The sequence below is a fragment of the Leiobunum rupestre genome, chromosome 6 (genome assembly GCF_980474605.1).
Source record: "Leiobunum rupestre chromosome 6, qqLeiRupe1.1.hap1, whole genome shotgun sequence".
Taxonomy (NCBI): Eukaryota; Metazoa; Arthropoda; class Arachnida; order Opiliones; family Sclerosomatidae; genus Leiobunum; species Leiobunum rupestre.
In genome coordinates this window covers 59,642,575-59,664,640 of record NC_143389.1, presented here as the reverse complement: position 1 = coordinate 59,664,640, position 22,066 = coordinate 59,642,575, and the positions used below count along the sequence as shown (strand labels likewise).

The window sequence follows — 22,066 nt, the reverse complement described above, 5'->3', positions numbered from 1 at the left end:
TTCAATTCTCGTGCAGGTGGTGTTAAGATTGGTGAATATTTAAAAAAAAAAACAAGGTTTGTTGGGGGTATACTTCTTACATAAAATCCTCCCCGACTCTTTTGCCCCCCCCCCCTGCCGAACATTGCTGCCAGAACTTTGACAGTATAAAGAAAAACCTGTTGTAAATCCAGTTGTGGTCCCACAAATTCTATTGTATAGGACTTTGATGGGGATTTTATGGAAACATCTAGAGTTACGCATCTCTATAAGCGCAGCTATGGTAATAATTCCATAAAGCAAGGTATAGGTAGCTGGCTGCTGATATTTCAAGAAATTAATAATATATATCTAATGGGAGAAGCATCCATCTACACCATAGAAATGAAAAGTGTACCTTCGCCAACTCTAGGCACCTTTTACGGACGCGAATTTTCCGCCGAACTGACGATACATACACCACTTCACAGCTAATACTTTATGGCGCGTATTACCCCACCTAACGATTAAATTTTTTTAAATTTCCACTGTTCATAAATTCATATTTCCCGCGTCTAATTTTAGAAAATCACAAAATACAACACTCCCTATTGTTTTAATGCTAATTTTCTAACCGAATCTTTTTTAACACTTCACTCACAATTGTCAGTTCCGACATGGACTTGCAACCGATCTGAGTGGTATATTATCGTCTTTGGTAGTAGTATATTTAGACATTTAGGCGCTCTGTGCTGATTGCGTAATAACTCTGAAAATCAATTCGGTGACAATTTTTACTAATTTTCATACTTTGCTATAGCCATAAGTAATATATATTAGGAAAAATTTTCACCGAACTGATTTTCAGAGCTGTTTCACAATCCACGTTCAGTTTTCAACACAGAGCCCCTGGTGTCTAAATATGTGAAATATACTACTACCAAGGACGATGACACGGTAGTCAGTTCGAAACTTCCGAGTGTAAGTCCAAGTCGGAGCTTGATGAGAATGTCAGTGTAGAAAAAAGGTTCGGTCAAGAAATTGGCATTAAGGCAATAAGAAATCTTCAAAGGCACATGTTTCAAACGAATCACACATAACAGTATAGCGAGATGGATAATTCTTTCGTCAGCTATATCTTATACACTTTTAATATCACTGTATGTCCTAAAGTATATGGCGAAATGTTTTTCCTTACCTTCTCAAAATTGTACATAAAATTTCACTACTCCTGACCGAAGGTTTCTGACTACTTTTTTCGTGTATCCAGCTGTCGAAAGATTACGCAGAGATGGATTTCGGCTAAAAGATAATCAAGATCCAATCGTCGATTTGCTGCCGAATGAAAAATTAACGCGGGAGGTTAGGTTTTGCTCAAGACGAAATAAACGAGAACGTTAAGCAATGCAGTACTAGAGTTCTGCATAAAATTTCTACAACAGGTTCATTAATTTTGCTTTCGATATTTTTTTTTAAAAGGGGCGACTGAAATAAATTACAAGTTTTATTTTGCTTCATCGTAATATAAATTGTGGATTTTTAAACTGTTTTTAAGAACGTTTGTCTTTCGATATACAAACATAATAAGATTTATTTTTATGCAACCCATTTTGTGGCACAAAAAACTACATAGTAAACATTTAACACAGCAGCGGCAAATTATTTTCTTCTCCTTTAATTTTTAATACATAAAATTAAGAAGGCAAAATGTTTCAGTTTCCAAACTTTTTAATTAATTTTTCACAATTTTCAATAAAAAGGTTTTTTAAGATTTGTCTCGCGAGCGATAAGGAAAAAACGCCAATTTATTTTTGAAGACCCGAGTATAATTTATGAATACCAATTACAGTAGAAAGGAATTTTTTCTTCACTTTATTTTAGAAGTTGTAATGAAAAAATTTAAAATAAAAACTGAAGTCTCATGGTCAGTTAACTGAAAAGGTGAAATTTACCCAAAGCAGCTTGCTTGACCAACTAAAAAAGAAAAACTTTCATAATGAACTTTTTGACCAATCTCATTTAAAAATTAAGTTCATTGGTAATAAACTATTTAAAAAATTCTTATCAATGACTTTCTGCGTATAGCCATGTGCCGAAAAGTTTTAAATTATCACCCATCTTTTAACGATTTGCCAGCCTTCCTTAAGACTTAAGTTTTTTTGAAAAATGGACGAAAAAAACTACAAAAATTGTCACAAATAACGTCAATAACAGCTAAGCCATTGGTCGATGTTTTTAGACCAACGAACCAATACGACTATTTTATTTTTGAATCATTTTGATACCATTTTGAACAAATTATCCCAAAAATTATTTTATTGGATGAATAGTATAATTTAACTGACGTTGACATGCAAAAATGGTCTTTTTTTGTGTCAAATCATTTATTCAGCGGTCATATAACTTAGCTACCACCATTTTACATCATACAAATTTGACTATAACAAAAATTGACAGGCAGTAGGCAAAGTAATAACTTTCCCGATTTTGGCATTAAACATCGATTTATGAGTATGACTATAAATGTAGTTCTTTTTCAGTTTTAAAAAAGTTCCATTGGTTTTCTTAGTTTAGAAGACTTTCTCTCAACTCCTTTAAGTCGATTCAATGCCCAAACGCACAAATAGACTTAAGGAAACTGAACTGAAAAACGGGAAAGATTTGGTGACGAATAAGGAATTAGTACTAAGTTTAAATCATAAAAAACCCTATTAAAAACTTGTAACTTATATAAAAGTTTTTTTACTGATGGAAAATGTTCCACACTGAATGACGCGTCTCTGATACAAACTCCAAATTGAAGCGCTAACGGAAAGAAATTTTAAGCTGTTGATTGATAAGGCTTTTTGTTTCCGAAGATTTGTAACATTTAAGATTCGAAAAACTTTTCCGATTTTTGAAGGATATATTTCTATGAATTAGGGAAAACCGCGCGTGGAAAAAAATTGGACAATGGTTGTTAATTTTCTCAAATATTTATATTAGTTTTAGCTTGACGAGCTGGGTAAAAATTGACACGTTTTCAGTACCACAGACAAAATGAACGTGGAGAAAAATCCTTCAGGGTTTTTCGAGACAGGCAAAAAAGGTCTTTCTTTTTCCTCTCAAATGTTTATAAAGCAGTCTTATTTTCTTCACAACTTTTCTTCTTTTCAAAGATGAAAAACAAACAAAAAATACCACGTATCCTGTTCATTCAAGGGTTTTTCATTTAATTTTGAGAATCAATTTTAAAACTTTTCAATTAAATATCCGTTTGTCGACAAACTACGGACGACTACGTAAATACTAATGCTCAGAAATGGTGGTGCAATTTGTAACAATAAAAGGCTTTTTTCGTTTTTTTTTCTTAAAGTAGGCTTTTTTGGGGGGTATTATTTTGTTTGGTTTTTGTATTCAGCAAATTCATGGGGGAATGCAGGAGGAGGTACTGTCTCTTTATCAATTGTCACCACCTTCTGGTTGTTCATCACCGTCCCCTTGCGTGTCTGACGTCCAAAGCTAAATTGGGGAAGAAAAATTTGGCCAAAGTTAGAGATTAATTTTTCTGCGAAACTAGAGAGTTAAGCTTCAAAAGGAAACTAACCGTGAGGTTATCTCTGAGCAGCTGCATTATTAATGTGCTGTCCTTATAGGAATCTTCATTCAGGGTGTCTAACTCTGCTATGGCATCATCGAACGCCTAAGACAATTGCAAAGCGTAATTTAATATCTTCTTTGAGTTTATTAGAAACTCATTGCAGAGACAACCATAGTAAAAAGCAACAATTTGGGTGACAAAAATAGTTGCCAATGCAATGGTGTCTAAATTCGAACAAAAATAAAAATAAAAAAAGGATAAAAAAAGGACTGAAAATCACTGGATTCTCAATCCCAAAAAAAGGGGTGGCTATGGATGTGTGAAAAGGGACATTAAAAATGCAAGCGGAGTGAGGGTTTACATATTTCTTTACAATTACTTAACATTCAGAACAATATAACGTTATTAGTAATCAGGTCGCAATATAGCTACTAAACAAATTAATGATAACTCTGGAATGGATAAAAGATAAAATTGGATAGCCCTAAAAAAATTTCGAATAATCTAAAATTTACTACTACTACTTTTACAAGTATTGAGAGATAAATGTAGCACACTATCAAGAAAAAAATGTTAAGTTCAGTGATAATATTCGAAGGTTAAAATAGGGGTTAACAAAAAAATTCCACACACGTAAAATTAAAACCCAGCCAGCTTATGGACACAACTATTACATAGACTTGGGTGAAATATGTTAACCACTGATCCAAATAGCTTTTTACCGGCTCTAAGAATTTGTTCGCTAAATTAAATTTTAAATACTTCTCCGTTAGTTCAATGTTTATTAAAATGGGGCAAATTTCTAAGATGGGCAAGTTTAGGAAATATACACATTTCTCGTTTATTTATACATTTTTATAGTTCTTTTACCTGCTTGGCCAAATGGCAGGCCCGATCTGGCGCATTCAGAATCTCAAAAAAGAAGACTGAAAAGTTGAGGGCTAGACCCAAACGGATAGGGTGAGTTGGCTGCATTTTACTTTTACTGATATCAAACGCTTCTTGGTAAGCTTTCTGAGACTCTTCAATCACACCTAAAGGGGGATTTTTTGACGAAGGGATTTTCGATATTCATATTTAAGGATGGGATAAGTTGGGGGGTACGAGTTAACAGGTTTAATTGTTATTTAAAACAAGATGAATGTTACAGAAAAGGGTTTTCGATTTATGTAAGAAAAGGTGAGGGAAAGAAAGGAATAACGAAACGAAAAAAAAAGAAAAAAACTAAATGAAAAACCAAATAAAAAGACAAAATTACCTGTTTCGCCAACTGGCAGGCTTTTTCTGGCGAATTCAATATTTCATAATAAAAGACTGAGAAATTCAGCGCAAGACCCAATCGTATAGGGTGTGTAGGCTGCATTTTGCTTTTACTAATGTCAAAAGCTTCTTGGTAAGCTTTCTGCGACTCTTCAACCACACCTGCACGTTCAACAAAAACATGGAATATCTAGCGCTACTTCTAAATTTAAAATCTAGCACCCACATGAGGCAGCTTTAGCTAATAATAATATTACATTAATTTGCTGATTTCAAGAGAATTAAAACTGGTTTCTTAAAAGCTTCAATGTTGAAATTCGAAAAAGGCTAAAGCTAAAGCACAAATTTTAACTAAGTATTCAGCATTAATAAGCCTATACGCAAATAGTGGATTCTACTCAATTAAAGCTAATTCAGCTAGCACAGAGCTTCACAAAGAAATGGAAAAATAACTCACTGTTCCTTTGGTCACCAGTGGCAACTTCTGCAAGATACCTGTAGTAATCCCCCTTCATTTTCAGGTAAAAAACTTTACTTTCGGCATTACTTGCCTTAGGAATAAGGTATTTGTCTAAGAGGCCCTAAAAAAATACAACCACAATTACTACAGTATAAATATACTTTTTCAATAGTTAGAATACTAAAACAAATAAAAAAAATCTAGTCAAAAAGGAGATGTACTTGATATGGAAAGTTCAATTAAATTGGCCTTGAGTAAAGGTAGAAAAATATTTTTCCAATATGTCAGTAAAAACCAATTCATGACCCAAATTCTACAAAACACCGCATCGGTGTCATGACCCACAATGATTATAAAATGTTTTTCGAAAATCTCACAAGTAGAACAAAATTTTTCCCCCTTAAACTTAAGCTAAATTAGTCAATAACAATTAAGAATTTTTTTAATATTATTGTGGTAGTTGTTTATAGGATTTGAAGCTTTTCACTTGGAAACAAATATGAACTTCATAAAACCCTCTTTAGGTAACTTCCTACTGTTTTACTTCATCTTTGTAATAACAGCCACTCTAAAATCAATGAACCAAAAATATATTGACATGCATTCCCAAGATTGCAAAATATGTCGGTAATTAGTATTGAGAGGTCATGATGACACGTACTAGTGAATATTCCCAAATTTAACTAAAAAGGGGAGTCACTGACCAACAAATTGTTTAAAATTAACAAAAATTAAAGGGCCTCCATAGAATTATTATCAAATATTTCTGAGAATTCTATTATGTAAATTGTACAAAAGAGAATATATTGCTCAAGTATACATGTATTATATATTTTTACATGGTATTTGATTTAGGCCTTCAAATAGAAGTGCATGTGATTTTATAACTTTAACTCTGAAACAACAATGAAATGATTCATTGATTGTGAGCCTGCCAAGGTCAGTTACTGTTCAAGATATTCTATTGAATAATTGTAGTCAGTAGAATTATGGAGTACTATCAACCAAATCCTAAATGACAAATTTAAGGCTATGCATTTCTTCAATCAATTACTTAATTAGCTTCCCTTACTGTTCAAGTTTTGTATTGATAAATAACACAAACTCCTCATTCAAAACATTTTCGATTATTAGAAAATGTTTATCCACTTAAAAATTAAACTTATCTTTGGTTGTTTTCTTTGTCCTGTTTACTAGATTTTAACTCTATGGTTATGTTTACCAATTGGATAAAAATTAAAATCTGCTATTGGTATATTGGGAAATAAGGGTTTTCACTCCCCCCCCCCCACCAAAAAAATTAATCTTTTAGTTTGCATAATGTATTAATGGGATGAATATAACATAAGGTAACTATAATTAAGTTATTGATTACATTCTAAAAACATGAAATCAATTTCCAGAAAATTAAGGGAATGAGGGTGATCTGTCAAATTTTAGGGGCAGTAGTTACCCCAATCAAACCTGTGCCCCCCCACACACCTTTGGGTGGAATAATTTAGGTCCTTTTACTCCCTAAAAGGGCGAAATGACGTTAAATCTGAAATTATCCCATTATCGAGAATACGCTGAAGATGACGCAACGGGTGTTGTAGTGAAGAAACCCCGCGAAACCGGGCAACGCCTTAATACTCTAGGCCAGCCGAACGACTAAGCCTAGGTTAACGCCGTCGATGAAATAGGCTTAGCAAAAAGTAAGGCTTACCAAAACGTCGTAGCAGATTTCTCTTAGTTCTTTTTCGACTTTTTCTCTGTATTCCCTGGCCATTTGCTGTTTCCTTTCACTGCCCTCCGTTTTCTGCTCTATACTGGATATGACCCTCCAAGAACTCCGCCTGGCGCCGACGACATTTTTGTAGGCGACCGAGAGTAAATTTCTCTCTTCGTTACTCAGCTCCACGCCCGTTTCTGTGACCTGTTTCATCGCCGCAGCCATGTCATCGTATCTTTCGGCTTGTTCCGCCAATTTGGCCCTTTGTACCAGCTCGTCTTTATCCATTGTGAATGTGTTTTAACTGAAACTGATCGAATAATCCTTCAGTGAAAAAGTCACGAGAGGCAAGCCCACTTCCACACGCCGAGTAATAAGGGCCTAAATAACGTCAGTCAAAATGGCGACCAACGATAACTTTAATCCCACACCTTCCCCTGGTAGCGGCAAAATGTTCCGTTAGTAAATTAACTGTCAATGCGACAGACGAATTAATCCTAGCTCAGCTTCAATTAGCAAGTCATATTCGAAACAGCGAACAACTCAGAATTCAAAACGTATTTTAAATGATTAACTTTACCGACAGGCGGAGGATTCTTGGGTTCCAGGAGTTTACCGGCCGAAAATCGAGGAAGATTCTTTCTGACACTACGGGGTCAGCAACGTTCTAACAGAGTCATGACGTCAGCAGTTGCTAAGTTACGGGCATGCGGCGAACGCTACGCCATAAATTTTTATTAAAACAATAAATTTAGTCTAAATATTTATATTTTATATTTTAAAAGCCAAATTTCATAAATAAAAATATTAGTTTGAGTTTTATTTCACAATTCTTTTTGATTAAAATAAAACAATTCCGGAAGTGCGAATTCAAGACTGACCACGCCTACTGACATACAAAAAAATAAATTATTTGAAAAATCTTTCATTATTTTACCTAAAATTCATAAACTGGTTATTATCAAGTTTAAAACCTATAAAAATATTCTTTTTAATGAATTTTCTCAGATATCTAATACAAAATTTGAAATTAACATCAAAATCTCTAAAACCGTAAAAAACGTGGAAGTTAGTTTTTCTCACGCCTGTGGCGCTTTAGACGTTTAAAAGTCGGAATTACGTCACATACCGTTCCCGCCGTAACGCTAAGCCTAACCGCGTGATGTACCTGTTTTTGTACTGAAACTGCTTGTCTTCTAAAATTAAAACATTTAATTGAGTAATATTATAGTTTAAGCTATATTTTAATTCTGAATTAAGGGATAATTTATTTTTCGTTTGATTAATATTACTAAAAGCTATTATTTTCGCATTTAATATAAGCCTTGGCGTACTTTCTCTCAACCCACCATGCCAAAATCTAAAAGAAATAAACAAGGTGAGATTTTTTTGTCAAATAAGTGTTAAATTATATGCAACTGACATTTTTTTAAATTATACAACCCTTTAAATTTATAGTATCTCTAACAAATACAAAGAAAAAAGGATTGCAGTTTAAACAGACTCTCGTTGAAGAGCTTCGAAAGAATGTCGATGCATATTCGAGGATATTTGTGTTTTCCTTTCATAATATGAGAAATAACAAACTAAAAGATGTACGTCAGCAATGGAAACACAGCCGGTAAATAATTTTATTCAAATTAAGAAATACACATTGCGTTATACTAATTTCAATCAACTTCAACATTTGAAGTTTCATGTTCGGAAAGAATAAAGTAATGCAGAAAGCACTGGGTCGTAAACCTGCAGACGAGTACAAAGACAATTTACATTTAATTAGTAAACAACTGAAGGGACAGTGTGGCTTACTTTTTACAAACAAACACAAAAATGAAGTTTTAAAGTAAGTAGTGTAATTATTGCTGCATGTATGTAATAAGTTGGAATTAGCCTATAAGCTATTAGAAAAAGAAAAGGATAACATTTTGGCTGCCTTTTTAAGTTTGGCACACCATCTTTATGTTTAGCATTAGCCCCCACATCCCTCTCATTTTCTCAAGTGTACAGTTAGTTATCTTAATGTAAATCACTTAATAGTTTTGGTTTAATGGAAAATAGTTTGTCGTTATAACAATTTAAATTTAATTGCCTTCTAGTACTCGCTTTACTTTTAATGGTACATTAATCTAAAAGCTATACCAAAACGAATTTATTTAAGTAACAATTAACATAATATTAATTTATTAACCAAATTTTCTGGAAAAATAAAATGTTGATATGCATTTAAATATTTTGAGCGATTAGCTTGCCAACACACTTTGGGGCGACATAATTTTGTTTTTCCTGCATGAATAGGCAAGAGTAGCAAATCCTCCCCCCCCCCCCCTACTTCCTTCTGGCTGGCTACATCGATTTTCCCCTCCCTCCAATTTAACCCCCCCCCCTCGGTGGTTTAGGCTCAAACTCCTGTCGTTGTCATGGAAACTTTCGCTCATTCCTTTTATAACCGGCGCCATATATTTCTGTTTTGTGTTAGGCACAAGCCCTTTTTTTCCTCCATACAATTTCCCAATTTCAATTTGTTACAAAACCACTCGTAAAAAAAAATTAAAAATGTACGCGTTGGTTTTCTGCATAGCCAGTTTAGCCTCATCAAAGTAATACGTACGCGGTACGCCAATATGAAGGCTTTGAAACTTGAACCCAATTGAAGTACAAAAGAGAATTTAGAGCGGTAATATATTAGGCGCGTTATCTTATCTGGACTAGGAAATATTCGCGGTGATATCAGATTTCGGCGTGTCTCTTTAGTGACTTCATATACTGGGTAGGTTGATCTATAGGCCTAAACTACGCCGTAGAGGGATACTAATTCAGTCCGGAGAGAGAACTAGGCTTTTCTCATTAGCACTCGTGTTTAATCGATTCCTGTGTTTTGACCTTTGCAGTTTGAATGTCCTCTTTAGGCTCTTTTAAACAATTAGTTTGGTACCCCATTCTGTTCCTTTGCCATGGAGGGGCGGTATTATTTCTAATCCCCCCCATGCGCGATCAACGGGGGGGGGGGGGTGTTGCGAAAAGGGTTGGCTACTTTACGATAGTCACGTTTTCCGCCATACGGATTACGCGAAAAATGGAAATGTTGATGCACTCTGACGTCACAGGACTCTACCCATGCTTTATCTATAGATAAAAAAATTAATGGCTATGGTCAAAGCTAATGCCAAGGAGAGTACCCGAGGTGTTTATTGCCGATTTTGTTCAAAGTCGGGCGAAATGAGATATGAAAGCTCCCAAAAGGAGACGTTGTGTCCCATACGATTTGAAATGGCAACCGAAAATTTTTTTGACCACTTAAAACAAAAATAAGATTTTTTCCTTATCTTACCCAAAAACCGTTACAATTTGACCCCAAAAAATTTCCAATTTAGCCAAACTTGATGAAATTTACCTAAATGTGGTCCAAATTTGTTAAGAGAAAATCCCATGCTTTTTTAAATGAGCCTCGGGTAGGGGGGAGCGAGGGGCTGATCACTCCGCGTAATTGGTGTACAGAGCCGTACCTTTGACTGTACTAATGGGATTACGCGTAATCTTTGAAGTCCCTGCCTTTGGCAGTGCTAATCTAAGCGTAATCTAAGAGTGGTCAGCCACTGGGGAGGGGGGGGGGGAGATATAGCGTCACCGGCGTGCTCTCGGAAGCAGGGCTGGACATAAGGATATTTCTTTTAGTGTCAGCCTGACTAGTGGGCCTCCTACCTTAATTTATTTTAATAGTCACTGACTAGTGTAGGTATAAAAACAATGAGAGCCAACATTTTGCTTTATCTGTCAGAATTAAAATAGGAGTTTACTATCACTCGGGTTACATGATGTGATTTTTTTAAAATAAAATGGGATTGATGAATTTATGATACGCCATATTCGACATAATTTATGGATATTTGGGTAAATTTTTCACTAGTCAAATTGACTAGTGAGCCCCAGATTTCGATTAATTTTAGTAGGCAGAGCATTTATTTTAGTAGCCAAATGTCGTGACTAGTGCCTTATGTCCAACCCTGGTTGGAAGACGTCAGTTTGAAATTTGAGTTTATTCAAGGAAAATTAATCGAATTGTAAATATTTCCAGCATTTGAGTACAAGTCATAAGTGACTTGGCCCGAAAAACAATGTTAAAAACATGAAAATATTAATATAAATAATTTAATTGAAAGTTGGTGTAAATCCTTCAAAATCTGGGAAAATTGGGTAAACTCTTATAATTTGGGTATATTAATCTTTATCAAAAGTCAAAATTTCAGCCTGAGATTCGAACAGTAGACCGGTTTCGCCCTTTTGGGACTCATAAGTAATGGGTAGGAACTCTGGCTTTTCTCGGAAATCTGTACATATAAATAAATACATATTTCTAGCACTGTAGGTAAAATTTAGTTATGTTAGGTAAAATCGCTGAAAAATTTTATTAAAATGCTTAAAATTTCCTTAAAGTATTTAAATTTAAACCTAAGACATGAGCTTTACCCAATTTTATACAATTTTCTGAACAGTGAGCGAATTTTAGAAAAAAAAATTACCTATAGTCCCTGAAATTTTACATGTTTATTGTCCTAATTGGACCCGGACTAACCGAAATTTATTATTTTAACCCAACCCTTTTAATTTTACTTAAAATCTTTTCCATATTTATATTTATCTAATTGAACACAGACTAACTCAAATTTTAAAAGTTGGTACAATTTCGCGCTATTTGCCGAATTTTTTGTGTATATTTTTCCTTAATGTACTGGAAATATTTGCAATTTTTGAATTGGTTTAATTTTTCTTATACAAACCTAAATTTCAAAAGTTTACCCAATGTTTCAGTGATTTTACCGAGGGTTAAGACACTCTGCGAACTCGGTGTACACTGCCGTACCTTTGACAGTGCTAAATGGAACTCGTGAACTCTGGAAAATATGTAGCTTTTACAGTGCTAAATGCACGAACTCGGTGTACAGAATATCTGAGACTGTCTTACCCCTCGGATTTTACGTAACATAACTTAATTTTACCTACAATGCTTAAAATTTATAAATTTTTATTATAAAATGAAATATAAGTGAATAAACCCAAATTGTGTGTTTACCCAATTTTCTTTTATGGACTTAACGCAACTTTCATTAATTTTACCCAAAATACTAACATTGGAAGAAAAATATCTGAAATAGTTTTAAATAATCAGTCGAAAGCCAACCGTTTTAGAGAGGTGGGCAGAAAACTGCGCCTTTGTTAGACCACTTAGCTATTTTCTCCAACCGAGGCAGTGGCGTAGCGAGGATATTTGGCGCCCGGGGCAAAACACCCAAATTGGCGCGCCCCGCCCGGTTGTCTCTGAAAAACCACATAATTTTGTTTTATTTAAAAAAAGTGTACTTTCAAGGAAAATGAGTTTAATATATAATCCAACAAATCGATTTTACATACAATACTTTGGGCGCCCCCTAGCCATCGCCGCAGCCCATCTGTACCCCTCGTTACGCCTCTGAACCGAGGGCGTACTTTTAAGTTCTAATATTCTGTAGAGGACTCAATAATTCCGAAGGAAAATCCCGTTAATAATGATCTTAATGCATTGTCTGAATTGAGGATAATATACCATCGCCTTCATTGAAGCAGCTAGAGGTGTCTAAGTGTGATAAATGACTTGGTACGGGGGAATGCAGAGTACCATTTTCTCGACCCCCTTTAATATTTTCTCTACATCTTCCCTATTCAATGCCGTGTTTTTCTCATCATCTTTCCGGTTACCATGGCGACCCCTATCCTTTCTCTTCGCGTTATCTTATTTGAGAGCCTATATTTACGACTTCCCACGTTCCTTTTTTGTTCGCTTCTTGGGGGTCCTCGGTCTCGCTACTGCCAACTTCGTTTCGCGAAGAGTGTTGTGAAAATAACCTACTCGAAGTTGGCATTTGGATGGTTTATTCTTTATTGCGCGTTCTCTCCCTCTTCTGTCCAAATAGGAAAGATGTTTATCCTATTGTACGACTGCCTATAGCCTATGTCCGTACAATGAACTATTAATAGGCTTAGTTTGTTCCGGTGACGTAGGTTGGGCACCCCATCTGGTGAGGTTATTAGGAAAAGGAGTTGTTGATTTAAAAAATATGGATTTGGTATTTGGATTTCTTGTATTACTAAATTTTAAATATTTGCAATAAGTTTATCATTATCTTGTATGGGTAACAAAATTAGATTAAGATGAACTAAATGTAAATGAACTTATAAGCCCTATTTTGGTTTGCTTTGATTTGACTTTACGTGATGTTAAATCAACTTTTTTTAAAGAGATATTAATTGGAATTTGATACCATTACAATATAAGTAGCGTAAATAAGGGGCCCCAAAAGATTTGAGGGATAACTTCCCCGTGATAATAAGGGGCCCAAAAGATTCGAAGGAAAACGTTCTCCGTGATAATAAGGGCCCCCAAATGATTCGAGGGATAACGTTACCCGTGATAATAAGGGCCCCCAAATGATTCGAGGGATAACGTTCCCCATGATAATAAGGGCCCCCAAATGATTCGAGGGATAACGTTCCCCGTGATAATAAGGGGCCCCAAAAGATTCGAGGGATAACGTTCACCGTTATAATAAGGGGCCCCAAAAGATTCGAGGGATAACGTTCACCGTGATAATAAGGGGCCCCAAAAGATTCGAGGGATAACGTTCACCGTGATAATAAGGGGCCCCAAGTGATTCGAGGGATAAAGTTCCCCGTGATAATAAGGGGCCCCAAAAGATTCGAGGGATAACGTTACCCGTGATAATAAGGGCCCCCAAATGATTTGAGGGATAACGTTCCCCGTGATAATAAGGGGCCCCAAAAGATTCGAGGGATAACGTTCACCGTGATAATAAGGGGCCCCAAATGATTCGAGGGATAACGTTCACCGTGATAATAAGGGGCCCAAAGGTATTCGGTAAAAATGGTTCATGATAATAAGGGACCCAAAAAAGATTCGGGGGGGGGGGAAGTACTCCTCATGATAATAAAAATAATAATATTCAGCTAGGCCAATTTGACAGAGATACCTTATTTACGTCACCGAAATTTATTAACTAAACGTAATTACTACTACTTGTAAGCTGTATTTGGATTTGGCATTCTGTGCTGTTAAATCAACGATTTATTGAGCGATATTTTCGAATCAATATTTGAGTTTTAATATTCGTTTCGCTGTACTAAGCTTTCTGAAAATATTTGAAAAATACGACTCAATTTAGCGTTTTAATTTTAGTAGAATATATTCGGCTGGGTGCGTTGGGGCCACGCATCTTTTATTCGCTGAAGCATCTCGGGTATCATAAAATTTCTTCAAAAATATGTAATTTGTAGCTTATTTCCGGTTGAAAACCAATACGAGAGTCGTTGGAAGTTTAAAATAAGACTGATCCGCGGAGGGGAACTTCACTTTTGAATGAAACGTCGCGCTTGAGCGGTGGAGCCATTTTTTGCTTTTAAACTCTCGAGAGTTCTTTAAATCATCATTTTTATTACGAATGATCAAAATTTAAAATTTTCCACCTTCCTATAATATTAGAACATACGCCGAGTTAGGCGTTTAGTTTCTTACTAATGTGTTTAAATTGGTCTGTGTTGGGTTAATTATCTTCTTCTATTACCATAATAAAGAGCTATTATCGTGGATGTATTCTAAGAAATTTACCATGTTTAGTTAGAATATATGTATCAAATAAACGTTTAATTCTTATTATTTTTTGTCATTTTAGTAAAATATTAAAACTGAGCCATCTATCGGCTGAAATTTCAAGCTTTTTGAATTTTTTTACTATTGAGTTTTCGTTTGCTGCGCGCAAACTAGGCAGTGACTATTTTCTGGGTTTTTATATTTTAATGTGAAATTTTTAACGAATTAATTTAATTAGGATTTTTAATAATCATTTTACAATTTTGCGTGTTGTGTAGATCTTTAATTAATTTTAGTTAATTTATTTGAAATAAACCTAGATATGTCAAAATGGGAGATACTGCTTAAAATTTTCACGATAACGCAATTCCTTTAAATTTGTTGGTATTGAAATGTTTAATGTAGCGAGTCTATACTCTTTACCACGAATAATAAACTATGTTTAGAATTTGCGCGCGTATTATTGTTATTACGGGCCAATTACGCGAGGTAATTTGTAACGGTTGATCAGTTACGCTTGTTTGGCACTTCCATTTTGTAAGCTCTCACGTATTTCCCCATTTCGGGCAAAATATTTGGAATCCTGTCAAAACCCGAAATGACGAACGTCTTTGTCTTGATTTCGCTTCAGATGGTTCGATAATTACGCGGAAATGGACTTTGCCCGCTCTGGAACTGTGTCGACGGACGCTGTCGTCCTGGACAAGGGACCCCTTCCTCAGTTCTCGCACGCCTTGGAACCGCAGCTGCGTCAACTAGGGATGCCCACCTCGTTGCAAAAAGGTAACCGCCGAATCGAATTAACCGATTCATAAATTGCGTACACGAGCTGGAAAAGTCAGGCAATTTGAAAATGTTTCCAAAAGATCGGGGAACTTGGAAATGTTTCCAAAAGATCGGGGAATTTGAAAATGTTTTCAAAACGTCGGTTAATTTGAAAATGTTTCGAAAATTAAGGTCAGAGAAAAGTCAAGGAATTTGAAAATGACTCCAAAATAATCGTCTAATAAATTTTTGAAAGATTTATTAAAAATACATAATAAATATTTTTCAAGATGTTACCTCAAACCATTAATTTATTCTACCAAGATGGTCCGGGAAAACCTGAAATTTCAGGGAATTTAATTCCGGAAATTTTGTACGAACCCTGAACAAACATTCAGAGCAAAGCTTTTACAAGTTCAACAATAGGCGGTTTCTTTTCCCTTGTTCCGATATTTCGTAGTAGGGTAAGAAGAGTAAGGCTATGACGTCATGTTACTCCGATTCTTGGGTGGAGAAGAGTCGGATTAAAAAATGGCTGCCTGTGGCCTTTAGCAGATTAATTCCGATTTACTCTCTTTACACTTCCTTTTCAGAAGGAGTAAAAAGAGTAGCCCTAATACTCCGGAACAAGCGAATAGTTTATGGGCCGGAGTAATTCTCATCCCCGGAACAGGAAAAAAAAACGATTTAGGGTAAAAAGAATACACTTTTAGTCCGAGAACAGACGAAAAGAAACCACTGAATGAAATAGTATAGCTACCTCCAGTGGCAACGGCTGTCTTAGGGCCCGGGCCCGCTTTCGGGCCCTGTGTATAGCGTTTAATTTCGTGATTTACGAACGATATTCTACCCTCGGAAGAAATTCGGCGTGAGAAATAAATGGCGGGTTTTATAACTTAAATTGTTTACTGTTCCGACTGTTGGCGCCATCTGTTACTACTTCTGGCGTTAAAAACATAGCCTCTAATGGCATTACTCTTACGGAAGGACCTTCTCCCTTTGGCTGTCTCGTGGAAAAACGTAGTTTACTCCAATTTTTGAAATTTCGAGTTATTAGTAAATTCAAGGATAAATGCTTATTTTACATCTCCTCTAAAAATTGCACCTCCAACCCCAAATTCGTCGATTAAAGTATACCAGTGAGTAGCACTTACGCTACCATAAGAAGTAATAATAAATAAATTGCGTGTATACTTGTTTAATTAAGTACGCGCAGTTACGCTAACATAAGGTACAGTGCGACTCAAGTTCCTAAAGCAAAATAATAATAAAATCGTCGATAGATGGCGATGGCAATATCAAAATTGGCTTATCAGTTTCCTCCCAACTACCCAAATAAGAAACTGAAATATGAAATAACCTTGTATCTTTACAACGTGGCAGATACAGATAGCCAATCTCAGTGTACCGTATCTAGTAACATTGATAAAAAAATCGATTAAATCGAAATAGAAAAAACTGGTATCGTATGACGTCGAAATTAAATATGTCGGCTGAAAGCAAAAACCACGTAACGTTTTAAAAAATATGGGTGGTAAGCACCAGGGTTTTAAATCAAGGGATTTTTAAAAAAATCATTGATTTAAATCGCGTATTTATGAAAATGTACGAAAATAGTTTCTTTATTAATTTCAATTCAGAGAAAATACAATTAAATTTCATTAATAATTCAATTTATTAAATATAAATTTAAACTATAGTTTACGTTTTCGCGGCAGTCAAATTATTTATCAATTTATCAAGAAAAACTGGCATTAACCTTAAAACAATCGAAGTGAAGAGAAGCGCATTGTGAAAAAACTAAATGAAAAGTGACTTAAAACGGTTTTAAAATTAACAATTTATTTATTTAAAAAGAAGGAGGAAGAGTTCCTCCGAAACGTTGGACTTTTTAAATGGTTAATTTTAAAACCGTTTTAGGTCTCTTTTAATTTACTTAAAAAAGTCTACAACCCTGGTAAGCACTTTCGCCTCGCAGCGAGAGAAGCCGGGTTCGATTCCAGCTTGTGGCACTGTGAGGAAACTCGGAACAACTCCTTCCGCGTTGAGTTTGCAAGTTATCTCCCCACTGGTTAAAGAGGTTTTCCCCCGAGTTATTCTCCTTTACATAAAAAATGGTTGAGGTTATCGGTAATAGTGAGTGTAGGGAGCTCTTGGCTCGCGTGGCGTGAAGGTCTGTCCACCACCTGCCTACGCACCCTCCTGAATTTATGGCATTAAAAGTCGTTAAATGACATAGGCCTTGGGGTTATTATTATTGTTATAACCATATTCATGGTCCCCCTGAAGATATTCTAATAATAATCATAATAATAATAATACCCAAGGAACCAAACGGGCCTAATAAGTTAACTAGTGATTTGTGTAACGAATTACCAGTGACCTTCACAGAGGTAAAAAGCCCGTAATTGTTACAGGGTTGCCACATGTCAAGTAAATCAGGGAAAAGTCAGGGAATTTAAGAATGGACCTAAAAAGTCAGGGAATTTTTAGAATTTGTAAAAAGTCAGGGAAAAGTCAAGGAATTAAATTTTATCTTGGCACTTTTTTAAGGTTATTTTTTAGACCAGATCTATGACAAATTCTATGATTATCATTTATTTCGTTGAAAGTTTGGCTAATTTTTTCAACATTGAAATAACCTTTTTACTTAAATATAAGTCCATTTAAATTTATCAACTTCTGATTATAGTCAAATATAAAATAAAAATTTGGCCTTAAAAAGTCAGGGAAAATCTCTTAAAATGGTCAGGGAAAACAGGGAATAGTAAGGGAATTTGAATCTCAAAATTTTGTGGCAACCCTGTGTTACCACTTGCTGGAGAAAAAGGTGGCTTTTATCCAGGAATCCCCGAATTTTAAAACCTCTTAAATGCAAAAAGCGCGTATTTCGTGTTACGTGATTTTTGCTTTCGGGCGACATTTTTATGAAACCGATACCGGATGAAGCTCTTCAATATCGATAAATGGTACGGTATCATCAATTTTATCCGTTTATCAGCAAATCCGCTATATTGAGACGCCATGCCATCGATAATACGATATTTGGCCAAAGGGATCTATAAAGTCGGAATTTGACGCTCTACACTACCGCTACTTCACCTTTTGTAATAGAAGGGTCGAAATTTTTAGAGCGGGATTCTTGGGGCTCTGCCGGAAATAGACAACATTGCGCTCGTTGAGGGAACGAGTGATGTTGGTACTTAGGCAGGCAGGTAGCTAGGTAGGTAGGAGAAGGGGTTTGTAATGTCGTCGAGGAAGGGAAGGAAATCGGTTTCCATGGTTACCGGGGATAGGCGAACCATTATTTTTCATCTTTCCTTAATGTATTTTGCTCGAAAGCTTTCCCTGGGCAAACCTTTCGGCCCTTTTGAAGCTCGCCAGGGTCCGGCTTTTGACTGTTAATGGGTCACCCGCTCCCCCCGCGACAAGTGGCTATTTTCAAAGGCTGCGGATAAAAATTCCCGCCAGGTGACGCGCGGAGTGTATAGGTGGCTTTGGGAGACTTATTAAAATTCTCTATTGGAACGTGATTATTTTATACATTTTGAATTCCAGCGGCGAGATTAATCAACCCACGTTTGCTTCTATTTAGGAATAGTGACGTTAATTAAGGATTTCGAAGTTTGCAAAGAGAACGAAACGTTAACGCCGGAGAAAGCTAGGATTTTAGTAAGTTTAATTTTCAATTTCGATTATCTTCTGATGACGTCACGCTTCGAAATGGGAGGGTGGAGGGAATCCGGGTGGACAGTTTTGTGACTTTTTAACTGAAGATATTTGGTGATTCTGGGCTTTAGCAATTTAAATTAGTATGAAATTTATATTTGGTAATATTTAGAGCCAATAATGGAATTTAGGGTTTCTAAATCTAATAATGGAATATAGGGTTTATGCATCTAAATCTAATAATTTAATTTAGGGTTTCTAAATCTAATAATGGAATTTAGGGTTAATACATTTAAATTTAATAATGGAATTTAGGGTTTATACATTTAAATTTAATAATGGAATTTAGGGTTTATACATTTAAATTAATAATGGAATTTAGGGTTTATACATTTAAATTAATAATGGCATTTAGGGTTTATACATTTAAATTAATAATGGCATTTAGGGTTTATACATTTAAATTTAATAATGGAATTTAGGGTTTCTAAATCTAATAATGGAATATAGGGTTTATCAGAAGAAAATAGGGGAAGTAGCTTTGAGCCGTAGAAGTCGTCTGTGACCCACGAAAATGCCTTTTTACGCATAATAAACCAAACTGAAAAAGTAGTTCCACTTTTGTTTTGATTCAACACGGCTATAAACGACGAAAGCAAATACGCCTTAGCTCAATTAGCAGAGAATGAGAAGGACAATGTTACAATTGTTCAATTTAAGAAAAATTGATTTTTTAAACGATGTATTCATCCGCGATTTCCCGCTAAACCGTTTTGGTGCGAAAATTCGTGAAAAGTGACGCCTTTCCAAAGCTGACTAGAAGCATACTTCCCCTGATTTTCTTCTGGGTTTATGCATCTAAATCTAATAATGGAATATAGCGTTTATGTATCTAAATCTAATAATGGAATATAGGGTTTATGCATTTAAATCTAATAATGGAATTTAGGGTTTATATATCTAAATCTAATAATGGAATTTAGGGTTTATGCATCTAAATCTAATAATTTTATTTAGGGTTTATATATCTAAATCTAATAATGGAATTTAGGCTTTATATATCTAAATCTAATAATGGAATTTAGGGTTTATATATCTAAATCTAATAATGGAATTTTGTGAGATAGAGCCTATAATGCAATTTAGATCTACTGACATCTAAAGCTTATAATGGAATTAAGATTTACTGACATTTAAAGTTTACAATGGAATTAGGGTTTGGGGAACTAGTGACGTAAATTCTTATTTGTGACGTCATTAGGTACGGCTACTGATATTGAAATGTATTAAATTCGAGTTGAATTCTATTTGTTAGAAATTATTGGGCATCGAGATGGCCGAGTTTAAGTTCACGATACAAAGTATGTGGACGGCCAACGACTGCAGTTTCGTCGTTCTGGACGACAGCGCCACGACGAGTGAAAAGGAAAACGAACTGACTAATGACAGTAATGAAGAAAAAGATGCTGCCGTTGAAGATGAAGAAATGGACGCGGATAATAGTGACTAAAAAATAAAAAAAACACTTCTAACTACATATACGCGCGTCATTTCCTGCTTATCGTTCTACCTACCCACACAAACGGTGCCTTATCACACGTGCCCGCTGCGTGCTCTTTTTAAGCCTAAGTCGAGTAAGGAAACACGGTAGATCCGTTTTAAGTGTTTTTCTCATAATGAAGTCGACGTAAATGAGGAGATAATAGGCCTTTCCATAAATTCGCTTCGACTGCCCAACTTGTTCTTGAGATAGTACAGTCAATCCTATGGACGAATTCATTAGATATCTTTAATTGGGAGATCTGTAAAAGGGGGGGCGGGGTAACAAGAAGGACGTGTTATTTTATGGATCTTAAAATAAATTCGAGTGGGTAGCCACTTAAAACAGCGAGAACTCGTTATAAATATTTCCGGAAATCTAGAAATCCACAAGAAATATGGGAAATCTAGCTAAATAAACGGAAATATTTTCCATATTTCCGGAAATCTAGAAATACCGGATAAATATTAGAAATCTCGAGAAATCCCAAGAAATATTGGAAATCTAGTGAAATAAACGGAAATATTTTCGATATTTCTGGAAATCTAGAAATACCGGATAAATATTAGAAATCTAGAGAAATACCGGAAAAATATTGGAAATCTAGAGAAATATTAGAAATCCCAAGAGATATTAGAAATCTCGAGAAATCCAATGAAATATTAGAAATCTCGAGAAATCCAAAAAAATATTAGAAATCTAGAGAAATCCCAAGAAATATTGGAAATCTAGTGAAATAAACGGAAATATTTTCGATATTTCTGGAAATCTAGAAATACCGGATAAATATTAGAAATCTAGAGAAATACCGGAAAAATATTGGAAATCTAGAGAAATATTAGAAATCCCAAGAGATATTAGAAATCTCGAGAAATCCAATGAAATATTAGAAATCTCGAGAAATCCAAAAAAATATTAGAAATCTAGAGAAATCCCAAGAAATATTGGAAATCTAGTGAAATAAACGGAAATATTTTCGATATTTCTGGAAATCTAGAAATACCGGATAAATATTAGAAATCTAGAGAAATACCGGAAAAATATTGGAAATCTAGAGAAATATTAGAAATCCCAAGAGATATTAGAAATCTCGAGAAATCCAATGAAATATTAGAAATCTCGAGAAATCCAAAAAAATATTAGAAATCTAGAGAAATCCCAAGAAATATTGGAAATCTAGTGAAATAAACGGAAATATTTTCGATATTTCTGGAAATCTAGAAATACCGGATAAATATTAGAAATCTAGAGAAATACCGGAAAAATATTGGAAATCTAGAGAAATATTAGAAATCCCAAGAGATATTAGAAATCTCGAGAAATCCAATGAAATATTAGAAATCTCGAGAAATCCAAAAAAATATTAGAAATCTAGAGAAATCCCAAGAAATATTGGAAATCTAGTGAAATAAACGGAAATATTTTCGATATTTCTGGAAATCTAGAAATACCGGAGAAATATTAGAAATCTAGAGAAATACCGGAAA

General features: G+C 34.9%; 2 protein-coding genes across 3 annotated transcripts; one reads left to right on the top strand and one right to left on the bottom strand.

Annotated features, from left to right (window-relative positions):
* Positions 1-1,444: 1,444 nt before the first annotated feature.
* 14-3-3zeta (tyrosine 3-monooxygenase/tryptophan 5-monooxygenase activation protein zeta) lies at positions 1,445-7,701 on the bottom strand. 2 transcript variants are annotated; one of them, XM_090180063.1, is made up of 6 exons: positions 7,550-7,701; positions 6,964-7,279; positions 5,256-5,379; positions 4,797-4,960; positions 3,545-3,640; positions 1,445-3,459 (listed from the first exon to the last, which is right to left on the bottom strand). In XM_090180063.1, exons 2-6 carry the CDS (start codon positions 7,255-7,257, stop codon positions 3,400-3,402), a joined length of 738 nt encoding a protein of 245 aa, XP_090036189.1. In that variant the 5' UTR covers positions 7,258-7,279; positions 7,550-7,701; the 3' UTR covers positions 1,445-3,399. The 2 variants fall into 2 exon arrangements, with proteins under 2 accessions (XP_090036189.1, XP_090036188.1); XM_090180062.1 differs by lacking the exon at positions 4,797-4,960 and adding an exon at positions 4,409-4,572 and having other exon boundaries at positions 7,550-7,700.
* A 325-nt stretch (positions 7,702-8,026) lies between these two features.
* On the top strand, positions 8,027-20,576 carry RpLP0-like (ribosomal protein LP0-like). Its single transcript, XM_090177372.1, has 6 exons — positions 8,027-8,347; positions 8,428-8,590; positions 8,663-8,812; positions 15,237-15,388; positions 18,966-19,042; positions 20,355-20,576. Exons 1-6 carry the CDS (start codon positions 8,320-8,322, stop codon positions 20,547-20,549), a joined length of 765 nt encoding a protein of 254 aa, XP_090033498.1. The 5' UTR covers positions 8,027-8,319; the 3' UTR covers positions 20,550-20,576.
* Positions 20,577-22,066: the final 1,490 nt, after the last annotated feature.

What these genes read in the sequence shown, in the direction of transcription:
- 14-3-3zeta (XM_090180063.1), bottom strand. Translation starts at nt 7,257, where the DNA reads ATGGATAAAGACGAGCTGGTACAAAGGGCCAAATTGGCGGAACAAGCC. An exon ending in CCTGCCAGTTGGCGAAACAG is followed by an intron (nt 3,641 to 4,796) that starts GTAATTTTGTCT and finishes CAATTGTCTTAG; the next exon opens with GCGTTCGATGATGCCATAGC. An exon ending in TGCTCAGAGATAACCTCACG is followed by an intron (nt 3,460 to 3,544) that starts GTTAGTTTCCTT and finishes TCCCCAATTTAG; the next exon opens with CTTTGGACGTCAGACACGCA.
- RpLP0-like (XM_090177372.1), top strand. Translation starts at nt 8,320, where the DNA reads ATGCCAAAATCTAAAAGAAATAAACAAG. An exon ending in CAGCAATGGAAACACAGCCG is followed by an intron (nt 8,591 to 8,662) that starts GTAAATAATTTT and finishes CAACATTTGAAG; the next exon opens with TTTCATGTTCGGAAAGAATA. An exon ending in CGGAGAAAGCTAGGATTTTA is followed by an intron (nt 19,043 to 20,354) that starts GTAAGTTTAATT and finishes TCTATTTGTTAG; the next exon opens with AAATTATTGGGCATCGAGAT.